Source organism: Rhinoraja longicauda, chromosome 11 (assembly GCF_053455715.1).
Source record: "Rhinoraja longicauda isolate Sanriku21f chromosome 11, sRhiLon1.1, whole genome shotgun sequence".
NCBI classification, from domain to species: Eukaryota; Metazoa; Chordata; class Chondrichthyes; order Rajiformes; family Arhynchobatidae; genus Rhinoraja; species Rhinoraja longicauda.
In genome coordinates this window covers 1,681,702-1,708,394 of record NC_135963.1, presented here as the reverse complement: position 1 = coordinate 1,708,394, position 26,693 = coordinate 1,681,702, and the positions used below count along the sequence as shown (strand labels likewise).

Genomic DNA, 26,693 nt, shown 5'->3' with positions numbered 1-26,693 from the left:
AGAGATGTGCAGGTTTTGTAGGTTCATTGCCTTCTGTAAGTTCCTCAGTGTGTGGGTTGTGAAAGTGGGATAATGTACACTTAGTGTATGGGTGATCAATGTGGGCAGCACGGTGGCACAGCGGGTAGAACTGCTGCCTCACAGCGCCAGAGACCCGGGATCAATCCTGACTACGGGCGCCATCTGTGTGGAGTTTGCACGTTCTCCCCGTGACCTGCGTGGGTTTTCTCTGGGTGCTCCGGTTTCCTCCCACACTCCAAGGACGTGCAGGTTTGTGGGTTAATGAGACTTCAGTGAGGATTGTAAACTGTCCCCAGTGTATAGAGGATAGTGCTAGTGTATGGGGTGATCACCGGTCAGCACCGACTCACTGGCCTTGTTCTCTGCAACAGCATGAGAGATGGATTGCAAACATTGCCAGTTGTCAACTGTCCCGGCTTCACCCAGTGTTCACTCTGCAGTGCAAGGCTGGTGTGGGCAGGTGGTGTCACATCGTGGATGATTCAGACCGTACCTGAGCTTGTTTTATCAGGATCCTGCCCAGTCTATCTGGGTCCATGGCAGATGGAATGCGCTCCATTTTTGACTCCTTATCGTTGAGTTTTATCATCTTTGTCAGAGACTTGGCTCCAGTCTGTATCTCCAGCACGATTGTCTCAATGTCTGCCGCTGAGCTGACTGCAAGAAGAGATAAGACAAAGATGGAGTCATACAGTGATACAGTGTGGAAACAGGCCCTTTGGCCCAACTCACCCACAGCGGCCAACAATGTCCCAGCTCCACTAGTCCCATCTGCCTGCGCTTGGTCCATATCCCTCCGAACCTGTCCTATCCATGTACCTATCCAACTGTTTCTTAAACGATGGGATAGACCCAGCCTCACCTCCCTCCTCTGGCAACTTGTTCCATACACCCACCGCCCTCTGTGTGAAAAAGTTACCCCTCAGATTCCTATTGTCTTTTCCCCTTCACCTTGAGCCTATGTCCTCTGGTCCTCGATTCCCCTACTCTGGGCAAGAGACTCTGTGCATCTACCCGATCTATTCCTCTCATGATTTTGTACATCTCTATAAGATCTCCCCTCATCCTCCTGCACTCCATTGAACAGAGACCCAGCCTGCTCAACCTCTCCCTATAGCTCACACCCTCTAGTCCAACAAGATCATCAGACCCCTATTGGCAAAGACCCGTCCCAATCGTGTTAACCTACACAGTTGTACCGTGAGGTTCTTACAATCAGCTACTACCACACCAACATTGGCCAACTGAACTACTATCTATCATTAACTTGGACTTTATCAGACCTCCATGTTATATCTCTGCACTAAACATTGTTCCCTTTATCCTGTATCTGTCCACTGTGGACGGCTTGATTGTAATCATGTATTGTCTTTCCGCTGACTGACAGCATGCACACAAAGGCTTTTCACTGTACCTCGGTACACGCGACAATAATAACCTAAAGTAAACTAAACTGAAGCAGGCAAGTGTAAATAGTTTAGATGGACATAAAGGCCGGCATGGACGTGGTAGTCTGAAGGGCCTGTTTCTGTGCTGTATCACTCTGTGACTCTGTGCTGTTGGAGGTTTATTGAGGGGGGAATGAATGTAAACTCGTGCTCACCTGGGATAAGGGTGACATTCAGCTGGTGTTTGCCAATCAATCGGTACAATGGGATGTGTCTGATGGAAACGGCATTCTCCATTCGTGCATCAATGCAGGCTTGTACTCCGACCTTGTCTGCTCTCATGCACGCACGATAGGCAGCTCGGTTGGGGAACCTCGGACGCTGATCCTCTCCAGAGCATGGGATTTGGTCAGCGAGGGTTTCTGGGGCGACCTGCGTCTGTGGACACAATGGTTATGAGTCGGGACAATCTAGAACTTCGCTGTAAAGCTGCACGGGCAGGCAATTAAAAAGCCTCGACACCAGAAGGCGGCATCTCTCATCATGGTGCCCTCTGCTCACTCACTGCTGCTGCCGGGCAGGAGGTACAGAAGCCTCACGTCCCACACCACCAGGTTCAGGAACAGATACTTCCCCACAACCATCAGGTACTTGAACCGACCCACACAACACAAATCCCACCTCAGCAACGCAACACCGCGCACTAACACTGGCACCACTGTGCACCTTGTCCAATTGTGCTGGGCACTAACGTCTCATGTTTTGCACGATCATTTTATTTTCGCCGGCTTGTAAAAGTCTAATTTATGTACAATTTTTGTGTAATTTATATGATTTATGTGTGGTTTATGTGTGATTTATGTGTGATTTATTAGTGGTTCATGTGTGGTTCGTGTGTGACTTATGTGTGACTTATGTGTAGCTTATGTGTGGTTTATGTGCTTTACAATAGACAATAGACAATAGACAATAGGTGCAGGAGTAGGCCATTCAGCCCTTCGAGCCAGCACCGCCATTCAATGCGATCATGGCTGATCACTATCAATCAGTACCCCGTTCCTGCCTTCTCCCCATACCCCCTCACTCCGCTATCCTTAAGAGCTCTATCCAGCTCTCTCTTGAAAGCATCCAACCAACTGGCCTCCACTGCCTTCTGAGGCAGAGAATTCCACACCTTCACCACCCTCTGACTGAAAAAGTTCTTCCTCATCTCCGTTCTAAATGGCCTACCCCTTATTCTCAAACTGTGGCCCCTTGTTCTGGACTCCCCCAACATTGGGAACATGTTATCTGCCTCTAATGTGTCCAATCCCCTAATTATCTTATATGTTTCAATAAGATCCCCCCTCATCCTTCTAAATTCCAGTGTATACAAGCCCAATCGCTCCAGCCTTTCAACATACGACAGTCCCGCCATTCCGGGAATTAATCTAGTGAACCTACGCTGCACGCCCTCCATAGCAAGAATATCCTTCCTCAAATTTGGAGACCAAAACTGCACACAGTACTCCAGGTGCGGTCTCACCAGGGCCCGGTACAACTGTAGAAGGACCTCTTTGCTCCTATACTCAACTCCTCTTGTTACGAAGGCCAACATTCCATTGGCTTTCTTCACTGCCTGCTGAACCTGCATGCTTCCTTTCATTGACTGATGCACTAGGACACCCAGATCTCGTTGAACTCCCCCTCCTCCTAACTTGACACCATTCAGATAATAATCTGCCTTTCTATTCTTACTTCCAAAGTGAATAACCTCACACTTATCTACATTAAACTGCATCTGCCATGTATCCGCCCACTCACACAACCTGTCCAGGTCACCCTGCAGCCTTATTGCATCTTCCTCACAATTCACACTACCCCCCAACTTAGTATCATCTGCAAATTTGCTAATGGTACTTTTAATCCCTTCGTCTAAGTCATTAATGTATATCGTAAATAGCTGGGGTCCCAGCACCGAACCTTGCGGTACCCCACTGGTCACTGCCTGCCATTCCGAAAGGGACCCATTTATCCCCACTCTTTGCTTTCTGTCTGTTAACCAATTTTCTATCCATGTCAGTACCCTACCCCCAATACCATGTGCCCTAATTTTGCCCACTAATCTCCTATGTGGGACCTTGTCGAAGGCTTTCTGAAAGTCAAGGTACACCACATCCACTGACTCTCCCTTGTCAATTTTCCTAGTTACATCCTCAAAAAATTCCAGTAGATTTGTCAAGCATGATTTCCCCTTCGTAAATGCATGCTGACTCGGAACGATCCCGTTACTGCTATCCAAATGCTCAGCAATTTCGTCTTTTATAATTGACTCCAGCATTTTCCCCACCACTGATGTCAGACTAACTGGTCTATAATTACCCGTTTTCTCTCTCCCTCCTTTCTTAAAAAGTGGGATAACATTTGCTATTCTCCAATCCACAGGAACTGATCCTGAATCTATAGAACATTGAAAAATGATCTCCAATGCTTCCACTATTTCTAGAGCCACCTCCTTAAGTACCCTGGGATGCAGACCATCAGGCCCTGGGGATTTATCAGCCTTCAGTCCCATCAGTCTACCCAAAACCATTTCCTGCCTAATGTGGATTTCCTTCAGTTCCTCCATCACCCTAGGTTCTCCAGCCCCTAGAACATTTGGGAGATTGTGTGTATCTTCCTCAGTGAAGACAGATCCAAAGTAACGGTGTGGTTTATGTGTTGGTTTATGTGTTGTTTATGTGTGGTTTATGTGTGGTTTATGTGTGGTTTATGTGTGACTTATGTGTGACTTATGTGTGACTTATGTGTGATTTATGTGTGATTTACCTGTGGTTTATGTGTGGTTTATGTGTGACTTATGTGTGATTTATGTGCTTTATGTGTGACTTATGTGTGATTTACCTGTGGTTTACGTGTGATTTATGTGTGGTTTATGTGTTGTTTATGTGTGGTTTATGTGTGGTTTATGTGTGATTTACCTGTGGTTTACGTGTGATTTATCTATAATTTGTGTTATTTACATCTGAACTGTTTTGGTTTCACTCGGGACTTTGGATTTTTGCATTAATATTAGTTTTTTTTCTTTAAATCTTTGTTTTTCTTCATTGTGTTATCTTAAAACATTGTGTTTACAGACCGGTTAAACTGCAGCAAGTAAGAATTCCATTGTTGTGATCTCAGCACATACGATCATTACACACTCGTTGTGTGTGTGTGTGTGTCTGTGTGTGTCTGTGTGTGTGTGTGTGAGGCTGTGATGCAGGGTTAACAATGTAGCTGTACCTCACAGTACATGTGTACAGGGACGTGTACTCGACATGTGAAGGGTGTACTTTATGCAGAATACTTACCACACTGCTCTCATCTGAGACTCTTCCTGACTGAGCAGACGACCGGAATTGTTGGCTGGAAATGTCCCTCCGTGTGGGCTGAGGCAGGATTGGCAACCGTCTCTCTGTGGAAAGGTTCTCGATATTCCGTGAGACGGTATAAACCTGGGAACTGGACATTGCAGATCATGTCAGCAAATCATGCAAACGCAAACAGCAATGGGCCACAAACACAAACAAACGGCACACTTTCCTGCATGAAACTGCATTTGCCATTCCTCAGCCCACTTGCCCAGCTGGTCAAGATCATGCAGTACTCTGCAGCTCACAGGCATACATAAGTTTACAAGTTCAGAAGTGATAGGAGCAGAATTAGGCCATTCGGCCCATCAAGTCTACTCCACCATTCAATCACCGATAGATGGCTGATCTATCTCTCCCTCTCAACCCCATTCTCTTGCCTTCTCCCCATAACACCTGACATCTGTACTGATCAACAATCTGTCAATCTCCACCTTAAAAATACCCAATGTCGGCCTCCACAGACGTCTGTGGCAATGAATCCCACAGATTCACCACCCTCTGAATAAAGAAATTCCTCCTTATCTCTTTCTTAAAGGTACAATCTTTTATTCTGAGGCTGTGGCCTCTGGTCCTAGACTCTCCCATTGGTGGAAACATCCTCTCCACATCCACTCCATCCAGGCCGCTCACTATTCGGGAAGTTTCAGTGAGGTTCCCCCTCATTCCTCTAAACACCAGCGAGTACAGGCCCAGTGTTGTTGAACACTCATCATAGATTAACCCAATCATCCTTGGGATAATTTAGTTTAGTTTAGAGATACAGCACTGAAACAGGCCCTTCAGCCCATCGAGTCTGCATCGACTAGCGATCCCCGCACACTCACACTACCCTACACACACTAGGGACAATTTACATTTATACCAAGCCGATTAACCTATATACCAGCACGTCTTTGGAGTGAGGGAGGAAACCGAAGATCACAGAGAAAACCCACGCGGTCACGGGGAGAACGTACAAACTCCACACAGACAGCGCCCGTAGTCGGGATTGAACCCGGGTCCTTGTGTAAACAAGAGGGATTGACTGGACTCACTCTATGCTGACGATCTTGTTCTCCTTCTGAGCTGGAGTGGTGTCGATCCTGAGGTTGCCCTCCTTCAGGTTGATCTTGGTGATCACGTCCACGGGGATGGTTGTGCGGACATTGGTGTGAAGACTCACTCCTGAGCGGATGTAACGCATGTTGATGCCCATGAAGGCCCTGATGTGCATGGCCACGCTGCAGAGAAGAGAGGAAGTCTTGGTGAGTGGGTGAGGGCAGAGGTTGGCACCATCAGGTCAATGGGGCAGTCATGGATGGTGATCTCAGGAACTAAAGTCGTTCAAGTCCTTACCTTGGGGTCAGACGAGCCCGCAGCTGAATCTTGGAGGTGAGCAACTGAGGAAGTCGGGAAATGGCAGGTTCCGAGCGAACTTCAACTGTATCGAGGGAGAGAGAGAGTGAGAACCATGTTAATGTGATGAACGTTATACGTTGACAAAACCACGCAAACTTCCTTTAATGTTATCCTTTCCACATTCACACTCTGGGCTTTGTTTCTTGTGCACTAGATCATGTGTTTAGTTTATTGCTGTCTATTGAGGACTTGCTTTAAGAACCACCTTTGTTGGTGGAAGTGACCATTTCCATTGCGTTTTGATACTTGTGACAATGAAACACTTGGCTCTTGAGATCTGCCGCAGAGGTGCGGGCCCTGTGCAGTAGGTAGTGCTGCTCCATCGCCTCTCCATCCACCTGGGTTCCATCCTGACCAGCGTGGAAATGCCAAAGACCAGAGGGCACAGCTTTAAGGTGAGAGGGGCAAGGTTTTAATGGAGATGTGCGCGGCATTTATATTTACACAGGGTGGTGGGGGCCTGGTACCCACTGCCAGGGGTGGTGGTGGAGGCAGCTACAGTAGGGAGTGGAGGGATATGGATCATGTGTAGGCAGAGCAGATTAGTTTAACGTCTAACTTGGCCTCATGTTTGGTGAGCACTTGCCCGCACTGACTGGCAATGGACAGATTCTTGATTAGTACGGGTGTCAGGGGTTATGGGGAGAAGGCAGGAGAATGGGGTTGAATGGGGTTGAGAGGGAGAGATAGATCAGCCGTGATTGAATGGTGGAGTAGACGATGGGCTGAACGGCCTAATTCTGCTCCTGGAACCAATGAACTGATGAACATTGTGGGGCAAAGGGAAGTTCTTGTGCTGTGCTGCTCGATGTTCCCTGGGACCCAGCATAGACCTCTATGTTTTCACAAAGGTATACAGGTACATGGATGGGAAAGGTTTAGAGGGATGTGGGCCAAATGTGAGCAGGTGGGACTAGCGTAGGTGGGACATGAGTCAGATTAAGCTCTTAGTGCTAACGGAATCAAGGGATATGGGGAGTAAGCAGGAACGGGGTACTGATTGTGGATGATCAGCCATGATCATATTGTATGGCGGTGCTGGCTCGATGGGCTGAATGGCCTATTCCTGCACCTATTGTCTATGTTAGGAGGAGGGGGAGTTCAACGAGATCTGGGTGTCCTAGTGCATCAGTCAATGAAAGGAAGCATGCAGGTACAGCAGGCAGTGAAGAAAGCCAATGGAATGTTGGCCTTCGTAACAAGAGGAGTTGAGTATAGGAGCAAAGAGGCCCTTCTACAGTTGTACAGGGCCCTAGTGAGACCACACCTGGAGTACTGTGTGCAGTTTTGGTCTCCAAATTTGAGGAAGGATATTCTTGCTATGGAGGGCGTGCAGCGTAAGTTCACTAGGTTAATTCCCGGAATGGCGGGACTGTCGTATGTTGAAAGGCTGGAGTGATTGGGCTTGTATACACTGGAATTTTTAAGGATGAGGGGGGGATCTTATTGAAACATATAAGATAATTAGGGGATTGGACACATTAGAGGCAGGAAACATGTTCCCAATGTTGGGGGAGTCCAGAACAAGGGGCCACAGTTTAAGAATAAGGGGTAGGCCATTTAGAACGGAGATGAGGAAGAACTTTTTCAGTCAGAGAGTGGTGAAGGTGTGGAATTCTCTGCCTCAGAAGGCAGTGGAGGCCAGTTCGTTGGATGCTTTCAAGAGAGAGCTGGATAGAGCTCTTAAGGATAGCAGAGTGAGGGGGTATGGGGAGAAGGCAGGAACGGGGTACTGATTGAGAGTGATCAGCCATGATCGCATTGAATGGCGGTGCTGGCTCGAAGGGCTGAATGGCCTACTCCTGCCCCTATTGTCTATGTTTCTATGAGATGTTGGTCAGTGTTTAGAATGACTCCAGGACTCAGGTTGCCAGCCTGGGAGACAGGATGGAGAAGCAGGGGAATGGGTCTATCAAGATGTGAAGAAAGCCTTACTGTTTCCTTTGGCCACCGCCAGACCAGTTGCGATGAGATTGAGTTCCATGGGGAGACCGACGGCAGTGGGAACAACACGACGCACCTCGGCGGCCATGATGGCCTTGGCGGGTTGGAAGCTGATGCCCTTGTTGAGTTGCTGCAGATAACTCCTCCACTGGCTGCTGAGTGGTGCCGTCATGAACTGTAACACCAAGGTCAGAGTTTAGTGAGACCATCCCACCTCCAGCATCAATGCCCACAAACCAACCTCCCTCCCACCCACTCCATCTACACCTCACGCTGCCTCGGCAAGGCAGCAGCATAATCAAGGACCAGTGTCACCCCGGTCACTTCCTCTTCTTCCCTCTCCCATCGGGCAAGAGGTACAGAAGTGTGGAAACGCACACCTCCAGATTCAGGGACAGCTTCTTCCCAGTGAGCGGTCCTGATCTCCCATCTACCTCATTGGAGACCCTCGGACAATATTTAATCGGACTTCACTGTACTTTACCTTGCACTAAGTATTATTCCCTTTATCCTGTATCTGTACACTGTGGACGGCTTGATTGTAATCACGTAGAATCGTTACGCTGACTGGATAGCTCGCAACAACAAAGCTTTTCACTGTACCTTGATACACGTGACCATAAATGAATCTAAACCAAACCAAGACTGTGGCTAAACTAAAGGAAGATATTGGTGGCAGTGGTTCTGACCTCTCATCTATCTCATTGCTGAGCTTTGAACTATCTTTAATCAGACTTTATCTTGCACTCAGTGTTGACCCATCCTCCTGTATCTGTGCACTGTGGACAGCTCGACTGTGCTCATTAATAGTTTTTTCATTGACTGGATGGCACGCAAACAGAAGCTTGTCACTGTACATTGGCACAGGTGAGGATAAACTAAAGGGAACCCAGTTCCCCACCCCCACTCTACCACCCCGTCCGTACCTGGCCAATTTGATCGATGGTGTCTTTGCGGATTTGCACAAAGGCCAGTTCCTGCCCGAACACTCTGACGTAAGCTGATCCCAGTATCTCCTCCTCGGGGAAATCCTTCCAGTTAACAATCTGGAGAAGAGAGTGAACTTGGTGTGAGTGCGGGAAGCCCTCGGGCAGTGGTTTCAGGTGAGCGGGGAAAGGCTTTCACAGGAACCTGAGGGGCAACGTTTACACACAAAGGGGGAGCAGGTGTAGGGAACGAGTTCCCGCGGGAAGTCGTTGAGGCAGGGACTATAATAACATTTAATAGACACTTGGGCAGGTACATGGATAGGACGGGTTTGGAGGGGTATGGACCAAACGTGGGTAGGTGGGACTAGTGTAGATGGGGCATGTCGGTCAGTGTGGGCAGGTGGGACTAGTGTACATGGGGCATGTTGGTGGGCGTGGGCAGGTGGGACTAGTGTAAATGGGGCATGGTGGTCAGTGTGGGCAGGTGGGAATAGTGTAGATGGGGCATGTTGGTCGGTGTGGGCAGGTGGGGCTAGTGTAGATGGGGCATGTTGGTCGGTGTGGGCAGGTGGAACTAGTGTAGATGGGGCATGTTTGTCGGTGTGGGCAGGTGGGACTAGTGTAGATGGGGCATGTTTGTCGGAGTGGGCAGGTGGGACTAGTGTAGATGGGGCATGTTGGTTGGTGTGGGCAGGTGGGACTAGTGTGGATGGGGCATGTTGGTCGTGGGCAGGTGGGAGTGTGGATGGGGCATGTTGGTGGGTGTGGGCAGGTGGGACTAGTGTGGATGGGGAATGTTGGTCGTGGGCAGGTGGGACTAGTGTAGATGGGGCATGTTGGTCGGTGTGGGCAGGTGGGACTAGTGTAGATGGGGCATGTTGGTCGGTGTGGGCAGGTGGGACTAGTGTAGATGGGGCATGTTCGTCGGTGTGGGCAGGTCGGACTAGTGTGGATGGGGCATGTTGGTCAGTGTGGGCAGGTGGGACTAGTGTATATATGGGGCATGTTGGCCGGTGTGGGCAGGTGGGACTAGTGTGGATGGGGCATGTTGGTCGGTGTGGGCAGGTGGGACTAGTATGGATGGGGCATGTTGGTGGGCATGGGCAGCTTGGGCTGAAGGGCCTGTTTCCATGCTGTTGGCTCCAGGACTGGCGAGGGAATAACGTGGGTGAACTGGTGGCCACCCTCACCTTGCTCAGGATGCGGCGGATGGACCTGTTCTCCGTGATCTTGATGTCTGATGATCGAGTCTTTGTGATGACTTCTTGGAGACCCTCAGCCCTCAACCCAACCTGTAGGGGTGGACACAAAGGGTAAGAATGCCTTCATTCACAGCATCAACCTGCAATTGTTCCAACCTGCAGCTCACAGCTTGGCTCATTACCTGAATGAGATCCATCTCACCACCCATAGCGTGACCCCTGACCTTGGCCATCAGGGCCGTGGGGATGATGGTGCTGGATGACTTGATCAGAAGTGCTTTGGCCGATATGCCAGCCATCACCCGGTCTGCAACACAAGAACACAACGATGATTTATCACCGTGCACAAGCCCTGACCTTTACATTAGTTTAGAACTTTCCAGAAACAGCGTGGAAACAGGCCCTTCAGCCCACCGAGTCCGCACCGACCAACAATCCCCCCGTACACGAGCACTACCCCGAGAAATCCCACATGGTCACAGGGAGAACGTACAAACTCTGTACAGACTGCGCCCGTAGTCGGGATTGAACCCAGGTCAACAACATTCTCAGGCAGCATCTCTACCGCTGTGCCACTGTGTGGAGAGTCACACAGCATGGAAACAGGCCCTTCGGCCCAACTTGTCCTTGCCGACCCAGTCTAATGAGGCTAATCCCATTTGCCTGCACTTGACCCGTATCCCTGTGAACCTTTCCCATCCCTGTATCGGTACAAATGTCTTGTGAAACCCATCGCTGTGTCTATTTCTACAGGTCTGCAGCTCATTCCAGATACAGACCACCCTCTACAGGTCTGCCAGCTCATTCCAGATACAGACCACCCTCTAAGTGGAAATGGTTGCCCCAGAGAATCCTCCTAAATCTCTCCCCTCTCACCTGACAAGAACAGGAAAGCAGAGTATTACCTGAATGGTGAACGATTAAGAGAAGGGGAGATGCCACGTGACCTGGGTGTCATGGTGCACCAGTCATTGAAAGCAAGCGTGCAGGTGCAACAGGCAGTGAAGAAAACGAATGGTATGTTGTCATTCATAGCAAGAGGATTTGAGTTTAGGAGCAGCGAGGTTCTACTGCAGTTGTACAGGGCCTTGGTGAGACGGCACCTGGAGTATTGTGTGCAGTTTTGGTCTAATATGAGGAAAGACGTTCTTGCCTTAGAGGGAGTACAGAGAAGGTTCACTAGATTGATCCCTGGGATGGCGGGACTTTCATATGAAGAAAGACTGGATAGACTAGGCTTGTACTCGCTGGAATTTAGAAGACTGAGGGGGGATCTTATAGAAACATATAAAATTTTTGAGGGGTTGGGGAGGCTAGGTGCGGGAAGATTGTTCCCGATGTTGGGGGAGTCCAGAACCAGGGGACACAGCTTAAGGATAAGGGGAAAGTCTTTTAGGACCGAGATGAGAAAACATTTCTTCACACAGAGAGTGGTGAGTCTGTATGCCACAGAAGGTAGTTGAGGCCAGTTCATTGGCTATATTTAAGAGGGAGTTAGATGTGGCCCTTTTTGCTAAAGGGATCAGGGGGTATGGAGAGAAGGCAGGTACAGGTTACTGAGCTGGATGATCAGCCATGATCATATTGAATGGCGGAGCAGGCTCGAAGGGCCGAATGGCCTACTCCTGCACCTATTTTCTATGTTTCTGACGTCTGTGCCCTCTAGTTTTAGAATCGTCCACGCTGGGATAAAGTCTGTGAGTGTTGACTTTATCCGCCCCCCTGGTGATCTTGTACTCCCCAATAAGCTGCTCCCTCAATTTCCTCCACTCCAAAGTAACGTCCCAACGTCTCTCTGACTCAAGTCCAGGTCACATCCCAACGTAACATCCCAGTGTGTCTCTGACTCAAGTCCAGGTCACATCCCAGCGTAACATCCCAGTGTCTCTCTGACTCAAGTCCAGGTCACATCCCAGTGTAACATCCCAGTGTCTCTCTGACTCAAGTCCAGGTCACATCCCAGTGTAACATCCCAGTGTCTCTCTGACTCATGTCCAGGTCACATCCCAGTGTAACATCCCAGTGTCTCTCTGACTCAAGTCCAGGTCACATCCCAGCCAATCTCTTCTGGACCCTTTCCAAATTAGTAACGTCCTCCTGCAGCTGAGGTCCGGGACCTGCAGCCAACATTCCCATCACCTGAGGGATAACTTTGTCACACAAAGGGTGGTGGGTGAATGGAACAGGCTGCCAGAGTGGGGTCTCACCACTGACTTGTACAATCACATCCTGATGTCCCAACTCTTGTACTCTCACAACAAATGAAAATCAAGCCACATGCGTGTTGTGCAACGATGGACATGTTGGCCATCCCGTGAATCATGATCATGTGCACAAGCAAACTCCCTGTTGGAGGCTCCGCTCTGAGATGCAATATTCCTGGCCACGACCTTGGAGTAAAAGCTCTCTCATTGTTCAGTCTTTGTGTCTGTGTGGCCGGCGTTGACACTGCCCGTGAGGGTGGGCACAGGCACTTACACATGAAGGTATCGGCACGGTACACCTTGCTGAAACGATGGCCCAGCTGCTCCAGCTTGGGGCTGAGGATGTTCAAGGCCAGGTTGCAGGAGGTCGCCCTGTGGGGACAAGAGGCAGTGATGCTGACTAGGCTGGCGCATTCATACGGGGACACGTTCTACGCTCAATGATCGGTGTGTTGGTGAGGGGCACCCTGTCTTCAGCACCCAGCATGGTGGTGCCAGTGTGGAGCGGTGTGGAGGTGGTGCCAGTGTGGAGGTGGTGCCAGTGTGGAGGTGGTGCCAGGGTGGAGCGGTGTGGAGGTGGTGCCAGTGTGGAGGTGGTGCCAGTATACAGGTGGTGCCAGTGTGGAGCGATGTAGAGGTGGTTCCAGTGTGGAGCTGGTATGGAGGTGGTGTCAGTGTGGAGGTGGTGTCAGTGTGGAGGTGGTGCCATTGTGGAGGTGGTGTCAGTGTGGAAGTGGTGCCAGTGTGGAGGTGGTGCCAGTGTGGAGCGCGTGCACGGTGGTGCCAGTGTGGAGCGGGTGCACGGTGGTGCCAGTGTGGAGGTGGTGCCAGTGTAGAGGTGGTGCCAGTGTGGAGCGGGTGTGGAGATGGTGCCAGTGTGGAGGTGGTGCCAGTGTGGAGGTGGTGCCAGTGTGGAGGTGGTGCCAGTGTGGAGGTGGTGCCAGTGTGGAGGTGGTGCCAGTGTGGAGCATGTGCACGGTGGTGCCAGTGCGGAGCGGGTGCACGGTGGTGCCAGTGTGGAGGTGGTGCCAGTGTGGAGGTGGTGCCAGTGTGGAGCAGGTGCACGGTGGTGCCAGTGGGGAGCGGGTGCCAGTGGGGAGCGGGGTAGAGGGGGTGTGCGTGGGTGAACCAGGGCCTTGGATACTCACAGGGAGTAGATGCCGGGCAGTGAGCTCCTGGACAGCGCTCTGATGTGTGACTGGGTGAAGCTGGCCACTTGCAGGCTGGTCTCAGTCAGCAGTGAGTTGGCCACCATGGAGACCAGGGTGAGAGGAGGCTTGGTGAGGAAGAGCACGGCACACGCCATCATCCGCTCCTCTGGATGGTTCTTGCGGTTCAGGAAGATCTGCACAGCAATGCGCTGTACCTGGAGAGAGAGAGACGGAAAACATCTGTCTTAGTAGCTGCCCTGAACTGGTCATAGAGACCCACAGCTCAGAAACAGGCCCTTTGGCCCAACTCACCCATGCTGCCCATTAATGGAGTCTTACAACATGGACACAGGCCCTTTGGCCCAACTCACCCATGCTGCCCATTAATGGAGTCTTACAACATGGACACAGGCCCTTTGGCCCAACTCACCCATGACAATAGACAATAGGTGCAGGAGGAGGCCATTCTGCCCTTCGAGCCAACACCGCCATTTAATGTGATCATGGCTGATCATCCACAAGCAGTACCCCGTTCCTGCTCTCTCCCCACACTCCCTGATTCCGCTATCATTAAGAGCTCTATCTAACATGCTGCCCATTAATGGAGTCTTACAACATGGACACAGGCCCTTCGGCACAACTCATCCATGCTGACCATCATTAGAGTTCTTGAGCTCAGAAACAGGCCCTTCGGCCCAACTCATCCACGTTGACAAGATGTCCCATCTAAGTTAGTCCCATTTGCCTGCACGTGCTCCATATCCCTCTAAACTTTTCCTCAGCTTTTCCCAACTTGCAGCTGTCCAAACGTTGTTATTGTGGCCGTAGCCTGCAAGCCCGCCCGTCTTTGGGATGTGGGAGGAAACCGGAGCAGGCGGAGGAAACCCACGCGGTCACGGGGAGAGCGTGCAAACTCCGTGCAGACAGCACCCGAGGTCAGTATCGAACCCGGGTCTCTGGCGCCTTGAGGTAGGGCTTTACCCGCTGCACTGCCATGCCATAAGATCACAAGATCATAAGTGATAGGAGCAGAATTAGGCCATTCAGCCCATCAAGTCTACTCCGCCATTCAATCATGGCTGATCTATCTCTCCCTCCTAACCCCATTCTCCTGCCTTCTCCCCACAACCCCTGACTCCCACACTGATCAAGTGCCAGCCCAGTGAGGCAAGTAGTGAGTTGGATGTTGAAGACTTGTGCCTCCTGACTGGACTCGTGGAGTCCACATCCAGCTACCATTCAGTGGGCGTATCAGCATCTGCCCATCTGGGGGATGTCACCGACAAAGACTAAGTTTGGTCGCGGGTGAAGGTATCCGAGCCGCACCGTTTTGGGGTCCTTCCTCACGATGTTACGCAGAGCCATGATGGCGTCCACACGGATCTTGAGCGGGAGGTTGGAGGAGACGGTTCCGAAGGACGGCAACAGCTTGACGATACTCTTGATGCTGGCGGGCTGCCCGGCATTGCCAATGGCTTTCAGGCCCAACACGATGATCTCCTCGTTACGTTGGCTGGTGGCTTCAGCCAGTAGGTTGTGGAGGGGCTGCAAGAGAGGGCGTGTATTTACAGCGAGGCACAGTAGCAGGACGGGCCGGGGAGGGGACCGGGAGACCGGGGGGCTGGGTGGGAGGGGGCCGGAGGGAGGAAGGGGCTCGGGAACCGGGGGGGGCTGGGGGGACTTAGGGATCTGGGGGCCGGGGGGCTGGGGGGGAAGGGGACTGTGGGACCGGGGGGCTGGGGGACTAAGGGGGGAAGTGGACCGGGGGGAAGGGGCCAGGAGCCAGGGAGTCTAGGGGGGCGGAGGGCAGGGGAAGGGGACCGGGAGACCGGGTGGTCTGGGGGCCAGGGTGCCAGGGGGGTGAAGGGGGCCGAGGGGCCGGGAGGTGGAAGGGGACCGGGGGATGGGGGGGGGAAGTGGACCGGGGGGAAGGGGCCAGGAGCCCGGGAGTCTAGGGGGGCGGAGGGCAGGGGAAGGGGACCGGGAGACCGGGTGGTCTGGGGGCCAGGGTGCCAGGGGGGTGAAGGGAGCCGAGGGGCCGGGAGGTGGAAGGGGACCGGGGGATGGGGGGGGAAGTGGACCGGGGGGCCGGGGGGCCGTGAGGTGGAAGGGGACCGGGGGCGGGGGATGGGGGGGAAGGGGACCGGGGGCGGGGACCAGATGGGGCCGGAAGCAAGAAGTCACCTTCAACACGTCATCGGAGCAGGTGGACCTTTCGGCACAGAATCGGAAGACCATGGAGCCGTACGCCAGGAGAGTGGCCTTACGCAGGAACGGCGTGTCTTTGATCACACTGAGGTTAATGATCTCCTGCAGCAAGAGAAAGCAAACGCAGTCAAACCAAAAGCCCCAGCTGCTGGGACTAGAACATAGAGCAGTCCAGCACAGGAACAGGCCCTTCGGCCCACAATCTCCATGCCCAGCATGATGCCAAAACAACCTCATGCCCTCTGCCTGCACCCTATCCCTCCACTCCCTGCATGTATACGTGCCGATCTCAAGCCTCAAACGCAGTCCCAGCTAAAGACCAAGGGTCCAGATCCAAAACGCCATCTTCCCTTCAATGGACAGATGCAGGGAATGTGCCGGAGCTGCTGAGTCAGCAGTTTGCATTTTGTTCAGGATTCCAGCAACTGCAGTCCCTGGAGTCTAGTTTGGGAGATTCATTACTTTCCCTCGTCAACCAAGATGAGGTGTGACTTTGGCCTCAGCTCAGTGAGATTAACAGTGAGGCAGGTTGTATGGACAGCTAAAGGTCCTCTACAATAAGTTCATCAGTTCCAGGAGCAGAATTAGGCCATTCGGCCCATCAAGTCTACATTCAATCATGGCTGATCTATCTCTGCCTCTCAACCCCATTCTCCTGCTTTCTCCCCATAATCAAGAATCTGCCAATCTCACCTTAAAAATATCCAATGACTTGGACGGCCGTCTGTGGCAATGAATTCCACAGATTCACCACCCTCTGACTAACCATTGCTTTACCCTGCACTAAACGTTATTCCCTTATCCTGTATCTCTACAATGTGAATGGTTCGATTGTAATCATGTCTTGTCTTTCCGCTGCCTGGTGAGCACGCAACAAAAGCATTTCACTGTACCTCGGTACACGTGACGAGAAGCTGTGCTGAACTGAAGTGTCTGTTGAGCTGCTGACTTGGTCCATCAGGGAGACATCATGAAGGTGGATAATGGGAATACTCACGTTGGCTACGCTCATGACTTGCCGATCGGTCTTGACTTGGTGCATGGCCAGCAGTAGGGTCTGCAGGATCTCCAGCCCACTGATCTCCGATTCCTGGATGTGGCTCTTGACGCATTTCAGTGAGTCGATTGTCCCGACAGCAGGAAGTGCTTCAATGAACCAACGCCTGCAATCATGGAACAACACCAGCTCCTTCAATCAATGTTGATCTGGCCAACTCTAGATGCCCCACTGGACCTTTACTCTGGTCAACCCCCTGGCACAGTTTTCCTTTTTCCTCTAGTGCGGTCCTGACCTCCCATCTACCTCATTGGAGACCCTCGGACTATCTTTAACTGGACTTTAATGGACTTTATCTTGCACTAAACTTTATTTCCTTTCCCCCGTATCTGTACACCGCACAGGCTGGGCTAACGCTGACTACAATGTAGGTGAGTGGGACAAGGCTGGATGGAAGCACACATCCTGCTGTGTTCTCACTGAGTGGATGATTCCCCTCCCCATGGAACCATCTAGAACGAGGGTCACTCGCTTCCAAACAACAAGTTTGCAATTACCCATGACCAGTATTATCTCCACACAAAGTGGGAGGTCACGGTGCCTCACCTCAACTCAGGCTGGTTCTTCACCATCCTCCACACCTCAACTAGACTGGAATGGTCAGAGGATCGCAGCAGCTGAATCAGCTCCAGGAATCGAGAGGGAGCATCAGAGTGGATGTTCTGTACATTGTTCTTGGCAATGTGGCTCAGGATGTCCTTGACCTACACACAAGTGGGACACAAGGTGAGACAGTCATTCAGTCATAGAGTGATACAGTGTGGAAACAGGCCCTTCACCCAAACTCACCCACACCGCCCAACAATGTCCCAACTACACTGGTCCCACCTGCCTGCGCTTGGTCCATAACCCTCCAAACCTGTCCTATCCATGTGCCTGTCCAACTGTTTCTTAAACGATGGGATAGTCCCAGCCTCAACTACCTCCTCTGGCAGCTCGTTCCATCCACCCACCACCCTCTGTGTGGAAAAGTTATACCTCGGATGCCTATTAAATCTTTTCCCCTTCACCTTGAACCTATGTCCTCCGGTCATCGATTCCCCTACTCTGGGCAAGAGACTCTGTGCATCTACCTGATCTATTCCACTCATGATTTTGTACACCTCTATAAGATCTCCCCTCATCCTCCTGCGCTCCATGGAATAGAGACCCAGCCTATTCAACCTCTCCCTATAGCTCACACCCTCTGGACCATCATATCCAGGACTTTAACTAACACTGGCTTAGAGTCATACCGCACAGCCACAGACCCAACTTGTCCTTGCTGACCAAGATGCCCCATCTACCATCAATGGTCCCACCTGCCCGCATTGAGCCCGTATCCTTCTGAACCTCACCTAACCATGTACCTGTCCAAACATCTGAAGAAGGATCTCAAGCTGAAACATCACCCATTCCTTCTCTCCAGAGATGCTGCCTGTCCCGTTGAGTTACTCCAGCATTTTATGTCCATCTTCGGTATAAATCAGCATCTGCAGATCCATCCGACACACCCTCTAAACGTTGTTATTGTACCTGGCTCAGCCACTTCCTCTGGCAGTTTGTTCCACACAGCCAAACCAAGCAAAATAACTTTATTTTTCTCTGTGGAAAAAGTTCCTCAAAACTTTTCATTCTCATCTTAAACTGAGATCCTCTGGTTCTTGAATCCCCTACTCTGGGGAAAAAGACTGTGCATTCACCTTGTCTATTCCCCTCATTATTTTATACATCTCCATATGATCACCCCTCAGCTTCCTGTGCTCCAAGGAATAAAGTCCTAGCCTGCCCAATCTCTCCGGATAGCTCAATCCCTCAAATCCTGACAACATCCTTGTAAATCTTCTCTTCTTCCAGCTTAGTGACTACCTTCCCATCGCAGGGCGACCAAAACTGAGCACAATACTCCACATACAGTCTCACCAACATGGAGTGACAGAGTGACACAGCACGGACACAGACCGTATGACCCAACATTCCCACGCCCCCCCAATATGCCTCGTCTACACCAGCCCCACCTGCCCACATCCCTCTAAACCTTCCTTATCCATCAACCCGTACAAATGTCTTTTACATCATGTTATATGACAAAAGGTTTGTACATAACGTCCCAAATTCAATACTCTATTTCAATATTCAGTTCCCTGCTTGATAAAGGCCAACATGCCAAATGTATTCATCACCTCCCCACACCATACTGCCTCATGTGTTCATCACCTCCCCACACCATACTGCCTCATGTGTTCATCACCTCCCCACACCATACTGCCTCATGTGTTCATCACCTCCCCACACCATACTGCCTCATGTGTTCATCACCTCCCCACACCATACTGCCTCATGTGTTCATCACCTCCCCACACCATACTGCCTCATGTGTTCATCACCTCCCCACACCATACTGCCTCATGTGTTCATCACCTCCCCACACCATACTGCCTCATGTGTTCATCACCTCCCCACACCATACTGCCTCATGTGTTCATCACCTCCCCACACCATACTGCCTCATGTGTTCATCACCTCCCCACACCATACTGCCTCATGTGTTCATCACCTCCCCACACCATACTGCCTCATGTGTTCATCACCTCCCCACACCATACTGCCTCATGTGAAAACTCACACCTCCAGATTCAGGGATAGTTTCTTCCCACCTGTGTGAACAGGCAACTAAACCATTCTACAACAACCAGAGAGTGGTCCTGAACTACTGTCTAACTCATTGGTAATCCTCAGACTATCTTTGATCGGACTTTGCTGACTTTATCCTGCACTAAATGTTATTTACGCTATTCCCTTATGTATCTGTACACTGTGGGTAGTTTGATTGTAATCATGTCTTGTCTTTCCGCTGGCTGGTCAGCACACAACAAAAGCCTTTCACTGTACCTGGGTACAGGTGACAATAAAGTGAACTATCTCAGAGCTTGCTATCTGGCCGTGAGCAGTATAGAGGCACAGAGCCTCACCTTCAGGATGATGTTCTGGTCACGGGTGAGCATGAAGGGCTGCTGGAGAACGCTCCTGTCACTGCGGAACTGTAGGGAGCGCTGGCTCTGGAGGTCGGGCACCGCAGTCACGGTTGCCGTGGTGATCTGTTCCAGGATCAGGCTCTGTCTGCAACGGGAAACATTCATCACAAGCTCTCCGTCACCAACACGGCCGCCCTGGAACCTCAAACACACTCCACCGCCCACCGCTGCCCCAGGGCAGTGCCACTTGGCTGGCAGTGCCAGCTTTACATCACGGCCTGGCTCAGCAACTCCAACGCCCAGGAACGATGGAGACTACAGAGAGCGCTGGGTACTGGCCGGTCCGTCACATTACTGACCCCCCCACCATCGACGGTCCGTCACATTACTGACCCCCCACCATCGACGGTCCGTCACATTACTGACCCCCCCACCATCGAAGATCTGTCACATTACTGACCCCCCCACCATCGAAGGTCCGTCACATTACTGACCCCCCACCATCGAAGGTCCGTCACATTACTGACCCCCCACCATCGAAGGTCCGTCACATTACTGACCCCCTCACCATCGAACGTCCATCACAGGTACTGCCCTCCCACCATCGAAGGTCTGTCACATTACTGACCCCCCCCACCATCGATGGTCCGAAACATTACTGATCCCCCACCATCGAAGGTCCGTCACATTACTGACCCCCCACCATCGAAGGTCCGTCACATTACTGACCCCCTCACCATCGAAAGTCCATCACAGGTACTGCCCTCCCACCATCGGTCCGTCACATTACTGACCCCCCCACCATCGATGGTCCGAAACATTACTGACCCCCCACCATCGAAGGTCCATCACAGGTACTGACCCCCCACCATCGAAGGTCCGTTCCTTTGGAGTGCTCCGGTTACCTCCCACATCCCAAAGACGTGCGGGTTGTAGGTTAATTGGCCTCTAAATTGTTCCCAGTGTGTAGGGAGTGGATGAGAAAGTGGGATAACATAGAACTAGTGTGAGTGGGTGATTGATGGTCGGCGTGGGCTCAGTGGGTCAAAGGGTCTTTTTACCATTCTGTATCTTTGAAGGAAACTAAAGTTGCAAGTTTGTGGATTAATTGGCCTCTGTAAATTGTTCTCAGTGTATAAGGTGTGGATGAGAAAGTGGGATGAGATAGAACTCGTGTAAACGGGTGATCGATGGTCGGCCTGGACTGGGTGGGCCAAAGGGTCTGTCTCCATGCTGTATCTGTCAATCAATCAATCAATAATTGGTTGTACATCAGACAAGGTGGATTTACTCAGAGCACAGCAGAGGGAGAAGTGACCATGGCTGTGAAATGAGAATCAGAAGCACAGGCCAGTCTTGGCTGAGGTGAGGTGAGGTGATGGGAATCATTGGCAGTGGGCCGGCAGAGGGGTAAGTGTGAATCCGTACCTTGTCTCAACGCGGAGTGTTCCGTCCAGCTCATGGAAGGGGGTGAACTGGTGCACCTCCCGCACCTTGGCTTCCTGCAGGATGGCCCCCGCAGCTGTGGGCTTCAGCACGTGGGTGAAGGTAACCGAGGCTCGGATGTTCTTGCCTCTCTGTCGGTGGGAGAACAACATGGTGGTTACCGGTCTTCAGCCCAACGTCGCCACACCAACCAACATGACCCGTCCACACTAGTCCCACCTGCCTGCGTTTGACCCATATCCCTCCAAACATGTCCTATCCATGCACCTGTCCAAACGATTTTTAAATGTTGTGATAGTCCCAGCCTCAACTACCTCCTCTGGCAGCTCGTTCCATACACCCACCACCCTGTGTGTGAAAATGTTACCCCTCAGGTTCTGATTAAATCTTATCCACTCTCACCTTAAACCTATGACCTCTGGTTCTTGATTCCTCTACTCTGGGCAAGAGACTGCTTTCACCCTGTCTATTCCCCTGGTGATCTTATGCACCTGATAAGATCACCTCATCTTCCTGCGCTCCAGGGAACAAAGTCGTAGCTTGCCCAACATGTCCCTGTAGCTCACGCCCCCAGGTCCTGGAAACATCCTCGTAAATCTTCTCTGCACTTTTCAAAGCTGGGTAGAAAGAGCAGGGACGTGGGACTCTGGTCAGAAGCTGGAGGCTGTTACAATGCTAAGGAGGGCGTGAGTGATAGGAGCAGAATGAGGCCATTCTACTCCACCATTCAATCATGGCTGATCTAACTCTCTCCCTCAACCCCGCTCTCCTGCCTTCTCCCCGTAACCTGACACCCGCGGTGGGCCGAAGGGCCTGATTCCGTGCTGTGTCTCTCAACGAAACTCAGCCTCTGCTGGTCACAGTGGGTGGGGTGACCTGAGATGGATGAATGATGAAGGACTCACCAGTTGGCAGCTGGGGCAGAGTTCGGTGTAGGCCATGCCAGTGTGCTTCACCACTCTCTCCTGGCAATTGTTCAGGTCCTTTGACTTTATGATGGTTACACGTTCTTTCCTCTTGTCTTCTTGGACCAGGTACCTGGCATGGCAGATCCCTTCAATCCCAGCCTGCACAGGAGCAACTCCAAGTGTTATTGGACAAGAAGGGGGAAGAGCAGCTAATTGTGGACACAGCCCAGACCATCACACAAACCAACCTCCCACCCACTCACTCCATCCACACCTCACGCTGCCTCGGCAAGGCCAGCAGCCCAGACCATCACACAAACCAACCTCCCTCCCACCCACCCACTCCATCTACACCTCACGCTGCCTCGACAAGGCCAGCAGCCCAGACCATCACACAAACCAACCTCCCTCCCTCCCACCCACTCCATCTACACCTCACGCTGCCTCGGCAAGGCCAGCAGCCCAGACCATCACACAAACCAACCTCCCTCCCTCCCACCCACTCCATCTACACCTCACGCTGCCTCGGCAAGGCCAGCAGCATAATCAAGGACCAGTCTCACCCCGGTCACTCCCTCTTCTCCCCTCTCCCATCGGGCAAAAGGTACAGAAGTGTGAAAACGCACATTTTTATTAGGCAACTGAACCATCCGACCACAACCAGAGAGCAGTGCTGAATGACTATCTACCTTATTGGTGACCCTCGGACTATCTTTGATCGGACTTTATACACTGGAATTTAGAAGGATGAGAGGAGATCTTATCGAAACGTATAAGATTATTAAGGGGTTGAACACATTAGAGGCAGGAAACATGTTCCCAATGTTGGGGGAGTCCAGAACAAGGGGCCACGGTTTAAGAATAAAGGGTAGGCCATTTAGAACTGAGATGAGGAAAAACTTTTTCAGTCAGAGAGTTGTGAATCTGTGGAATTCTCTGCCTCAGAAGGCAGTGGAGGCCAATTCTCTGAATGCATTCAAGAGAGAGCTGGATAGAGCTCTTAAGGATAGCGGAGTCAGGGGGTATGGGGAGAAGGCAGGAACGGGGTACTGATTGAGAATGATCAGCCATGATCACATTGAATGGCGGTGCTGGCTCGAAGGGCCGAATGGCCTCCTCCTGCACCTATTGTCTATTGTCTTTGCTGGCTTTACCTTGCACTAAACATTATTCCCTTATAACGTACCTATCCATTGTGAAGGGCGCGATTGTAACCATGTCTTGTCTTTCCGCTGACTGGTTAGTGCGCCACAAAAGCTTTTCACTGTACCTCGGCACCCGTGACAATAAACTAAAGTGAATGTGGAAGTGAGTAACTGAGGAGCGAGGGTCAGGGTGGGGAACAAATGCTTACCTCTTGCAGGTCGTAGGCAGACTGGGCCTTCTTGATGGTGATCTGGAAGATGTTGAGGATGCCTCTGTGGATGTTGAGAATGTCTTCAGGCAGGTTGGTCGGGGCAAAGATGGTCCCCACGCGTCCATTGACGTACTCGAACTTCACGGCTTTGGTCAAGAGTGGAGCCAATCGTTCCGTCAGCTTCTTGGCGGAAGTGAACGGGTCCTTTGGCCAAACGCCATTGAGTTCCTGGATGCGGGGTTCTTCAATCTGAGAAAGCAGGTTGACATCAGGCCATGCACAAACACGTTTCCCACTCCACACCGTACCATCACATCATTGGGAAGGTTTCCGTTTGCACACATCCGATTATGTTTAGACCACAGATACTGACTACGTACTTATTGAAGAAGGTCACTGAGAGAAAAGTAATGCTCTGCTGAACCAGTTGGCCAGATTGCAAGTTGTGCAAGAGTTATAATGTGATAGCAACAGGGCAGACCAGGCAGAGGCCCTTCGGCCCACCTTGACTGTTCCAGACATGATGCCAATTTAAACAGCACATGGTTCTATCTCACCATTCCCCAGCTGTCCATGTGCCTGGTCCAATGTCTCTCAAACATCAGAAGGGTCTCGACCCGAAACATCACCCATTCCTTCTCTCCAGAGATGCTGCCTGACCCGCTGAGTAACTCCAGCATCTTGTGTCACCCATTCCTTCTCTCCAGAGATGCTGCCTGACCCGCTGAGTAACTCCAGCATCTTGTGTCACCCATTCCTTCTCTCCAGAGATGCTGCCTGACCCGCTGAGTAACTCCAGCATCTTGTGTCTGCCTCTTAAACATGGCTGTTGCATCTGCTTCCATCATCTCCCTGGCAGTGCGCTCCAGGCACCCACCTCTCTGTGCGTGAAACACTCATCCCACACCTCTCCTTTACACCTTCCCCCTCTCACCTTCAAGCTGTGCCTTCTAGTCTCGGACATTTCCACCTGGGGAACAAGGTTCGACCCTATCTCTGCCTCTCATCATTTTCTATCAGGTCTCCCCTCAGCCTCCGGTGCTGCAGAGTATGCAATGCAAGTGTGTCCAGCTGTCCCGTGTTGCAAGGACTATTAACGTCCAGTCTTTGGGAGTGTGATCCGTGTTCACCGTATCACCAGCTTGTACTGAGCCAATTTGCCAACTGTTTGTGGGCTCTGGTTCTGGGTACGACTGCTACACACAGCGAGAATGCCAAACACAAACAATGTCCTTGCTGCCAATGCACCCACAACACATACCACTCACTTCAGGATTCCTGAAAAAGACTTGTAGCTACTCTAGGCGATAAGGGAACAGAGGCCAGCTTCATGACACCTGGCAGAGTCTTGTTCTGTCCCATCCTGCACCTTACCGGGCAACTGAACCGTCCTCTCACCAACCAGAGAGCAGTCCTGACCTCCCATCCACCTCAGCGGAAACCTTCAAACTATCAGCAGATTCTACTGGGCTTTATCTTGAACTAAACGTTATTCCCTTGATCCTGTATCTACACTCTGTGGATGGCTTGCTTGTAATCATGTGTTGTCTTTCACAGAAAGCACGCGACGAAAAAGCATTTCATTGTGCACATGACAATAAACTAAAGTAAACGTTGTTATCCCTTCCCCATCCCGCTCATCTCACTTTGTCAAAATGGTTGTGACAAAGGACGTCTGTCCTGAAACGTTTTTCTCTTTCCACAGATACTGCCTGACCTGCCGGGTGTTCCCAACATGTCCGGTTTCCAGTTAACAGATTCACAAAGGATGGAGACAGCCATTTGGCCCGCCGTGTCCATACAGACCCCAGTGCTCCAGGGAAAACAGAACACGTCTCTTTGTTCCCTCTTCGGATCTTAAACACTCTGCCCCAGGAATCGTGCTGGAGAATCCCTCCCAACACAAGCCAATCCTTCATCAGTTCTCGGAGCAGAAGTCGGCCATTTGGTCCATTGCGTCTACTCCACCATTCAATCATGGCTGATCTATCTTTCTCTCTCAATCCCATTCTCCTGCCTTCTCCCCATGACCCTTGACACCCGTACTAATCAAGAAAGCTTCTGCAGGAAGGTTGTACATCCCTTGTGAAGAAGGCTCTTGACCTGAACGTCACCCATCCCTTCTCTCCAGAGATACTGCCTGTCCCGCTGAGTTACTCCAGCATTTTGTGTCGACATTCCCTACCATACACTCTGGCAGCCCAAAGGTTGCAGGATTCTCCACTTACTTGCAGAAGGTACTGTCTTTGTCCAACGCTCCTGATTTTCACTTTGCAGACCAGTCTAACTCCAGCTTGGTTCAATCCTCTCTCGGGCAGTCCAGATAGAATCACACCTTCATACCTGTAGATGTGAAGTCTGTTTTCGGTGAAGTTGGGATCTGTGCAAAGAGAAAAAGCAAAGGTGGCGTTGAGACAAAGATGGGCCGGGCGAGGAAAGTCTGTGGGGCGTGAGGGAGAGGAAGGATATACGTACCATATTTACTGACATGATCACTCCCTGTGGAAGGAAGGAAGAAACAGAAATGAACATCAGAAATGAAGTGAACAGACGCTCACAAAGTCGGTTTGAGAAGTGGACAAAGTCGACCAAAGCCATGCCTTACCAACAAGGGCGAGAGCCAACAGGAAGATGAGGGACTTCATGTTGAGTCTGCCCTCTCTGGGTTTTGCCGCCCAATATATATAGCCCGCTCTTCTGGCTCAGCTGACCACGAATGCTGAGTCAGCCACTTCATGTCAGGGTCAACGCTCGAGGTGTTTGGAACATCTCCACCCATCCAGAGTCATGTTGAAGACAGGGTAAACGTGCCACCATCAGGATTGAGTGGAGGTCCCTCTTCCCCCATCTAAATGTAGCAGCTTTGTACGGGCTTAATGAAATAAGTGGGGAGATATTTAGTTAAAATAACTTTAATTTTGTTAACGTTTGTGAGGTGATGTGGCTTGACATCAGGTGTGACATGACCACGGAGGTTAGGGTGACCGGACTAGATCGAGATAACTCGGCCCTTATCACCACACTGACTTTGGTCACACACGCTGTGTTCATTCCACAAGCTTGTTGTTGACTTTGCTCAACTTGGCATTGACTTGCAAGAATTGTTTAGAAACAGTAAACAATTCACCCAA

At 51.2% G+C, this 26,693-nt stretch overlaps 1 protein-coding gene across 1 annotated transcript in view; it reads right to left on the bottom strand.

The window, feature by feature from the left end:
- The window catches only part of LOC144598229 (vitellogenin-like), a 38,099-nt gene extending 11,810 nt beyond the window's left edge, over positions 1–26,289 (bottom strand). Inside the window, exons 1-22 of the mRNA XM_078408118.1 lie at positions 26,168–26,289; positions 26,038–26,061; positions 25,791–25,942; positions 23,560–23,811; positions 22,203–22,364; positions 21,280–21,428; positions 19,849–19,996; positions 17,444–17,601; positions 16,838–17,003; positions 15,817–15,942; positions 14,959–15,177; positions 13,630–13,847; positions 12,756–12,853; positions 10,460–10,584; positions 10,266–10,367; positions 9,073–9,192; positions 8,138–8,321; positions 6,140–6,224; positions 5,839–6,024; positions 4,742–4,892; positions 1,625–1,847; positions 515–678 (exon numbers count right to left, since the gene is read on the bottom strand). Coding sequence (XP_078264244.1) covers positions 515–678; positions 1,625–1,847; positions 4,742–4,892; positions 5,839–6,024; positions 6,140–6,224; positions 8,138–8,321; positions 9,073–9,192; positions 10,266–10,367; positions 10,460–10,584; positions 12,756–12,853; positions 13,630–13,847; positions 14,959–15,177; positions 15,817–15,942; positions 16,838–17,003; positions 17,444–17,601; positions 19,849–19,996; positions 21,280–21,428; positions 22,203–22,364; positions 23,560–23,811; positions 25,791–25,942; positions 26,038–26,061; positions 26,168–26,207 — 3,252 coding nt within the window. The 5' untranslated portion in view covers positions 26,208–26,289. The remainder of the gene's footprint in view (positions 1–514; positions 679–1,624; positions 1,848–4,741; positions 4,893–5,838; positions 6,025–6,139; positions 6,225–8,137; positions 8,322–9,072; positions 9,193–10,265; positions 10,368–10,459; positions 10,585–12,755; positions 12,854–13,629; positions 13,848–14,958; positions 15,178–15,816; positions 15,943–16,837; positions 17,004–17,443; positions 17,602–19,848; positions 19,997–21,279; positions 21,429–22,202; positions 22,365–23,559; positions 23,812–25,790; positions 25,943–26,037; positions 26,062–26,167) is intronic.
- Positions 26,290–26,693: the final 404 nt, after the last annotated feature.